A 7,571-nucleotide genomic window follows, 5' to 3' on the forward strand; every position below is an offset into this window, starting at 1 on the left:
CGAGCGTGGCGTGGGAACTGCTGCCTTTTAGGTGAGCATAAAACACCCCGAGCTGCTGACTTGCAAAGCCTCAGTCCCTGTGAGCAGCTCGGGTTTTAACCCTTGATTGAAAGCCAAATATTCCCCCCCTCTTTTTTTTTCTTTTTTTTTTTTTTTTTTAGTTGTAAAATTTCCAGCTCGACTGGTTTGGAGCCTCATTTGGATAAGCAGGAGTGTTTGGGAGCCTATCTGAACTCCTGGTTCCTGTCAGACCAGTTCCAGCCCCAGCCTGGCCAATCCCCGGGCAGAAATTTATTGAGTTTGGGTCGTTTTTTTGGTTTTTTTTTTTTTTTTTTTTTTTCCAAATTGAAATCGAAATGCTCTCAGCGAAACGCAGAGTGGAAAACTCGCCCAGCCAGAACCGCCTCAAACTCAGCTCTCTTTTTTAAACCGAATTTTATTTTCTGATGGTTTGTTTGCTCTGTAACTCCTCCGAGCGCTTTCCGAGGGTGCATTAAGCCTCATGCTCTGCCTGAAAAACCCCAGCCTTGTAACAGGGCCAGAAATTAGGGGCACATAACCCGCTTAGAGGGCCTTGAGCTCCACAGGAAATCTCCTATTGGAAGGACTTAACGGGGCCAAGCTGATTTGGGAGCACTGTGTCCCACCGGGAATCCAGAGCGAAGGGGGCGACTGGGAATAAATGGAAGCTGAGAATTTGGGGAATGGTGCCACCATTTCCCTCCCCATCCTGGGGGGACCAGGGGAACCTGCTGGGTCAGGTTGGCTCATCCTAAACGAGCACAGTTAGCCCCTAATGGCCAATTAATAGCCCTGGCTATTAGAGCTATTCCGGGCAGGCTGCAAGAGACCTCCTGCTCCAATCCGGTGACTCAGGGCTGCATGATTCCATCCCAATATTCCTTCGGCTGGCAGAAGCCACCTCTTCTCCTTGCTGCCAGCTTGGATGAAAAAAAGCCATCCAAGCTCAGCTCAGTGAAAAAAAAAAAAACAAACAAAAAAACTCGAGGAATTTTTAAATTTTTAAATTTTTAATTTTGGTTTTTCCGGCTGTTTTCGCACTGGGATGTCTCCCACCTTTGCTGGATTCCCACTTTTCCCGCTGATCCACGCGCCCCGAGCGTGGCTGCCCGGCAGCACAGGTGTGTTCAAAGCTCTGGAGCCGTGCATGGACACGCTGGATGTTTATCCAGCCTCTTCCAGGGGCCTCTGGAATAACCAACCCCGCTCCGGCTCTCCCAGGCCTCTTTCATGTGTGGTGCTGACTTTAAAAAAAAAAGGGGGAAGGAAAAAAAAAAACAACCTCCTTAGACTTTAATCCTTGGGTTTATTTCAAAGCTTGCAAAGGCAAATCTGGTTTATGGCAAGAGATTTGCTCGATTTCTTCTGCTCTGGGGATGAATGGGGTGGCAGATGGAGCGGGGAGGGGAGGATTTGGGGACCCCTCGGCGCTGTCTCCTCGCAAACCTGACCCTACCCAGGGCCTGCTGCACTTTGGGGCTGCCCAGGGCACGAAATGGGGTCAGTGCAGAGCCCTGCTTGGGCAGATATTGTATCCCACTCTTCCACAGCTTCCAAAGCCGTTTTCCCTTCCCCTGATTCCCGTCTCATTCCCGATTCCTGTTCCAGTCACTGCACAGCCCTCGGCTCGTCCTTGGTGTGGGAAATCCCGTGTGCAGAGTGGGAACAAAACCAGCTGCAGACTGGAAGGAAAAGGCCTCAAAAGATCCTATTACACCCCAGAATCCTGGGAAATAATTGGGAATTTGAGAGCTGCAAAAAGGAGGTGCTGGAAAACCTCGATGCCATCCCCACTTTTGGGGTGGGCACGGGTGGGGGATGCTCTCAGCGAGTCCATAACAATTTTCCAGTGGGACAGGACCCCGAGGGGCTTGGGAAGAGCCCTGGCGAAGTGGGATGTGCTGGCAAACCCCGTGCCAGCAGCCACAGCTCCTCCTGCTCCGGGAATGCTGCGCCAGCGCCGGGAGCGGCACTGTGGGAACGGCCACGGGGCAGCTCCGCGGGCACGGCGAAGCCTCCGGAGCTCCTTCCCTGCCCCAGCTCATTCCAGCTGCTCCCAGCGCTTGTGGAGATGCCAAAGGAGGCCCCAGCCACGGGAGGAGAGGGCGTTTTCCTGGGGATCACAGCAGAGCTGTGGCTTCAGGTCCTCCCCCGGTGCAGGAGGAGGATGCCAGACATCGGCTTGGAACAATCCCGGTTCTCGGGCAGGGAATATTCATCCAGGATCCCGTCCTGCGTTGATAGGAACTCTCTCATGGTGGATCAAAGCAAAGAGCTCGGCCTCCCACTGCTCTTTAGCTCGGGGCCAGTTTCAGCAGGAGCTCTCTGGGCAGCGTGGCTGGGCCAGCTGGGCCAGCTCCCGGGCTTGTGGTGGCTTCCAGGTGCTCCTTCATCTCCCACAGGATCAGGGCTTCTCCTCTCCCTCCTGCTGGGCTGGATGGAAGCACCTGGAGACTCCGTGTTCTGCTCCATCCGTGCCTGCCTTGGCTTGTCCTCCCTGATTCCCCGGGATGGGACACGTCCTCGGCGCTGCAGCCGCCTCCTCCTGCATCCCGCTCTTCCTCCGGCCTGGATTGGGGCTGGAAGCTCTCAGCCCTCACTTCAGGCGCTCCTCAGGCAGGGAGATGAGGGTGGTTGTGGCAGTGTCACCCCTCATCTCCTCCGTGGGACACTTGGAAAGTTCTCCCTTCTTCAGGGATCTCTGGGAAGGGGTTGGCCTTGTCCAAGGGACACGGATCCATGGACGTGTCTCGAGGAGGGAAATTCGGTGGTGGAAATACAGCTGGGAAGAGACTCCCCCTGTGCAGGGGGGTTTCAGTGGGGTGGCAAAGGGCAGCTGGGCTGATCGGGCATCTGCAGGAAGTTTCTGGATGGGAGGGCTTGGAGCCTCTTCCAGGGGGCATTGAGGTTTTCCAGCACCTCCTTTTCCAGGTCTCAAACTCCCAATTATTTCCCAGGATTCTGGGGTCTGACAGGAGTTGGAAAGGGACCTGGTACACAGGATGGAGTGACAGGACAAGGGGGAATGGCTTCAGACTGGAAGAGGGAAGGTTTAGGTTGGATATTGGGAGGGAACTGTTCCCTGTGAGGGTGGGGAGACCCTGGCACAGGGTGATCCCTGGAAGTGCCCAAGGCCAGCTTGGAGCACCCTGGGACGGTGAAAGATGTCCCTGGCATAGACAGGGGGTGGCACTGGATCAGCTTTAAGGTCCCTTCCCCACCTCCGCCATGACTCGATGCTTCCATGCCCAGCACGGCTCGGCCCCCGCCCGCCCCCGGAGGGGACTTTTGAGTACCGGCAGCTGCCCAGGAGCCCCAACCGCTCCGCGGGGGCCTTGCCGAGGGGGTCTGGCGGGTCGGGGGTGTCCCGGTGTCCCTGTGTCCCTGTGTCCCTGTGTCCCTGTGTCCCTGTCCCGTCCCCGTCCCCGTCCCGGTCACCCCCAACCTCCCCCCGGTAACCGCCCCCCCCTCCCCGCTGTGACGTCACCGCGCTGAGCTCAGGCGCTATTAGCATACCGCGATTTGCATTCCCTCATTTGCATGCGGCGCGGCCAATGGAACGCCGCGGCCGCGCCGTGACGTCACACCGAGCCGCCCTATATAAGGCGTGCGCGCAGCCGGCGGCGCAGACCGAGCGTCGGTGGAGCTGCCGAGAGGTCGCGGGTGTTTTCCCCCGTCCCCGCCGGGATGAGCCATCGCCACAGCCACCGCCGCGGCCCCCGGGCCGACATGGTGCCCGAGATCGCCGCCGCCGTGGGCTTCGTGTCCGGCCTGCTGCGGACGCGGGGCTGCGTCAGCGAGCAGCAGCTACAGGTCTTCAGCGGGGCGCTGCGGGAGGCGCTCACAGGTGAGGTTTGGGGAAGGAGAAGCGCGGCGATAGAAGCCCTGCTCGTGGCAGGGCTCTTCCCGGAGCCCTCGGGACCGGCCGCCCACTGGTGTCCCTCTCGAGTGCCCCCCGTGTGGCTTCCAGGACCTGGTGTCCCTCTGAGTGCCCCCCGTGTTGATCCGAGGACCTGGTGTCCCTTCGAGTGCCCTCTGTGTTCCTTCCAGGACCTGGTGTCCCTCCCGAGTGCCCCCCATGTTTCTCTCAGGACCTGATACCCCTCCTGAGTGCCCCCCGTGTGTCCCTTCCAGGACCTGGTGTCCCCTCTCGTGTCGCTCCCGGGACCTGGTGTCCTTCCCGAGTGCGCACTGTGTTCCTTCCAGGACCTGGTGTCCCCTCCCGGGGTGCTCCTCAGTGTCCCCTCGGCTCGGGCACCCACGGGGCTGGCCGCTGCCACCCGGCTGTGCCACTCCCGGTGCCGGGTCCCTTTCTGTGCCTTTGCTTGCCCGGGTGCCCACCCGAGTGCCCCTGGGGACCCCCCCCCCGGTGTCCCGGTGGGGTCCTGGATGAAGCTGCCTCACTATGGGACTGCGCAGACCCCACAGATGATCCCAATGATGACACCGATGATCCCAAGCCCCTCCTGTGGGCACCGGAGCCTGGCACTCCCTCCCCACGGGCACGGCAGGATCTGGGTGGTTCAGGGGTTCCTCCCAGCCCGGGGCTGTTATCAGCCCCAGGGAGGGATGGCTGGTTTGTGATAAGGGGTACCAAAGTGCTCCTGAGCTCGGGGAAGGGCCTGGCTGGCGCTGTGGGATGGGGGTGCTTTGGGGTGGGCGATACCGTATCTGCCCCGGCCACCCCAGTCCCGTCCCCGCAGCCCCTGGCATTGTCCTGCCGGGGAATTTTGGGGTTAAAGAGCTGCACTTTGGGACAGGCAGCGGCTAAACATGGAGCACTCGGCTCGGGAGCGGGCTGTGGGATGGCAGCGGGAGGCGAGCGCCGCAGCACTTCCCGGTTCCCCTTGGGAGAGGGATTTGGGTCCCACAAAACTTTTTGCACAATTCAATTCCTGCTCCTGCCCGTTTCCTTGGGCACTGCCAGCGTTCAGGGAGGCTCTGCCCAGGCGTTGTTTGGGATTTGCCCTTTAAACTCCAAACTCGGTGGGAGCTGAAGGCCCTAAACTCCACCTGCCAGCTGGGAAGGAGCCTTTTCCTGGGATATTCCTGGGATATTCCTGCTCACCGCTCTTCCCCTTCCCCTCACAGAGCATTACAAGCACCACTGGTTCCCCGAGAAACCCTTCCAAGGGTGAATCAAGCCCTCCTGAATTCCATGAAAAAGGAGTTTGGGGCCCAAAATCAGCCCAGGCTGATTGAGCCACGGTCCTTGAAGGAGGTCTGGTGGCAAAGGGGGGTTCCCAGCCTGGGGAGGGGTCAGAGCTCCGAGTTCTTCACCCCCCACCAACAGGAGCTGCCGTGACTCGGCCCCGGCTGATGATTTACCCTTTAAACCCCAAACTCAGTGAGAGCTGAAGGCCCTAAACCCCACCTGCCAGCTGGGAAGGATCCTTTTACTGGGATTTTCCTGCTCACCGCTCTTCCCCTTCCCCTCGCAGAGCACTACAAGCACCACTGGTTCCCCGAGAAACCCTTCAAAGGCTCCGGGTACCGCTGCATCCGCATCAACCACAAAATGGACCCCATAATCAGCAAGGCCGCGAGCCAGATCGGACTGAGCCTCCCACAGCTCTACCAGCTCCTGCCCAGCGAGCTCACGCTCTGGGTGGATCCCTACGAGGTCTCCTACCGCATCGGAGAGGACGGATCCATCTGCGTTTTGTACGAGGCGGCGGCCGCCAAACCCCCCAGCTCCTACGGGATGCTCACCTGCAAGAACCAGATGATGCTGGGCCGTACCAGCCCTTCCAAAAACTACATCATGACTGTCTCCAGCTAAAAAAAAAAAAAAAAAAAAACGCCAAAAAAAACCCCAAAACAACAAAAAAAAAACCAACAAAACGAAAACCCACCAAAAAAAAAAAAATAACCAAAACCAACAAAGAAATCTCCTCTTTGTCCTTACACTGCCAAGACACAGGCTACTGTAATACCTCCAGCTGAGGATCTATTTTTAAGATGAAGAGCTATTTATATATTTTTAAAAAAAAAAAAAAACAAAAACAAAACAAAAAAACCTCCAGAAAATCCAAAATTAAAATACCGGGCGCCGCTCTGAGCCGAGGCGGTGCCCCAGGTGCCTTTTCTAAAGCTGTTGCAAGCTTGTGAGTTTGTTTTTATTTTTTTTGTTGTTGTTGTTGTTGTTTTTCCTTTTTTATCGTGAAGCCAAGATCTACCTACTTTAGTGTCGGATGGCAATTTTGGGGCTGGCTTTGCTCCCCTGAGCGCCTCGGAATGGGGGGTGAGGGGGCAAAGCCAGGCTGGGCAGTGTGGCTGAGGTGTCACCTTGTCACCCTGCTGCTTCCCGGCGCTGTTGCTGCCATCTCCAGGTGTTGCAGCAGTGCTGGAGAAGGGATGGGAGGTGCTGCTTTTCCCCTCCCCAGCTGCTCTGACCTCGCCGGGGCCTGGATTTGGTGCTGCCTCGGGGCTGGGTGATGGTGGGGACGCTGAGATCCCTTTCCTGGAGCCACTTTGGGAGCGCTGCAGCTCTGCCCCGCTCCCAGCCTGTCCCCAACCCCTGGCATTGTCGGGGAAGGGATGTTGGAGCACGGCAGGGATCTGCTGGGAATGTCCCCAGGGTGACTCGTGGTGGCACTGGAGGGGTGCTGCCAGTCCCCTGCTGTCACCCACCCGGAGCAGGGTGCTCCAGACCCCGGACCAGCTGTGAATTCCAAAGCTTTTCTGCTCCGTGGGGCTCAGACACCAGCCCAGCCCTGCCCTGGTGGCCTCTCCGTGTCCCTTCTCCCGAAGATCAGAAGTCACTCCTTGTCCTGCAGAGGTTGGTGTGTGACACCCCCTTTTTGCTGCCCTTTCTCCTCAAATCGGGGGTTTTTTCGGGAGGAGGGGGATTTTCCGTGTGGGATTTTCAGATGTTTTGGTGCCCTGATGTTGCTTTTGAAGCCGCAGCACTTCCCTGTCCCCCTCCCCTGCCCCCTTGGGAGAGGGATTTGGGTCCCACTTCTTTGGTACAAAACTTTTTGCACAGTTCAATTCCTGCTCCTGCCCGTTTCCTTGGGCACTGCCAGTGTTCAGGGAGGCTCTGCCCAGGCGTTGTTTGGGATTTGCCCTTTAAACCCCAAACTCGGTGGGAGCTGAAGGCCCTAAACTCCACCTGCCAGCTGGGAAGGAGCCTTTTCCTGGGATATTGCCTTTTTCCCACCCCCCTGGTGCTCCCCCAGGATCCTGGGAGAAGATTGGGGCACGGACGTGCTCGGTTGTAGCAAAACTTCCTGGATTTTTTCTCTCGGCGCGCTTTGAACCTTCCCCTTTTCCTGACCTGGCAAAACCGGAGCTGTTCTCACCCAGCCCACGATGACTCAAGTTCTCAGACATTTGTGCAATAGATTTCCAAATCCTGGGTGCTCTGGGAGAGGAAGGAAGCTCCCATTATTTAATAAATTAAAGAATCCAGCCCCACAACTCAGCCCTGACTTGGAAAATTCAGATTTTTTTTCTTTTTTCTTCCCCTCTGCAAGCTCCAAACCCTCAAGCCCAGAACTGGAAAATCAGCCTCAATCCTCAAACCCTTTTTATTTTTCTAAACATCA

The 7,571-nt window shown here is 57.5% G+C and overlaps 1 protein-coding gene across 1 annotated transcript; it reads left to right on the top strand.

Annotated features, from left to right (window-relative positions):
* Positions 1 to 3,661: 3,661 nt before the first annotated feature.
* Positions 3,662 to 6,114, top strand: BTG2 (BTG anti-proliferation factor 2). Its single transcript, XM_068995778.1, has 2 exons — positions 3,662 to 3,868; positions 5,463 to 6,114. The coding sequence occupies exons 1-2, from the start codon at positions 3,709 to 3,711 to the stop codon at positions 5,801 to 5,803; spliced, it is 501 nt and encodes a 166-aa protein (XP_068851879.1). The 5' UTR covers positions 3,662 to 3,708; the 3' UTR covers positions 5,804 to 6,114.
* The last annotated feature ends 1,457 nt before the right edge of the window (positions 6,115 to 7,571 follow it).

This window comes from Aphelocoma coerulescens, chromosome 26 (genome assembly GCF_041296385.1).
Source record: "Aphelocoma coerulescens isolate FSJ_1873_10779 chromosome 26, UR_Acoe_1.0, whole genome shotgun sequence".
Lineage (NCBI taxonomy): Eukaryota > Metazoa > Chordata > Aves > Passeriformes > Corvidae > Aphelocoma > Aphelocoma coerulescens.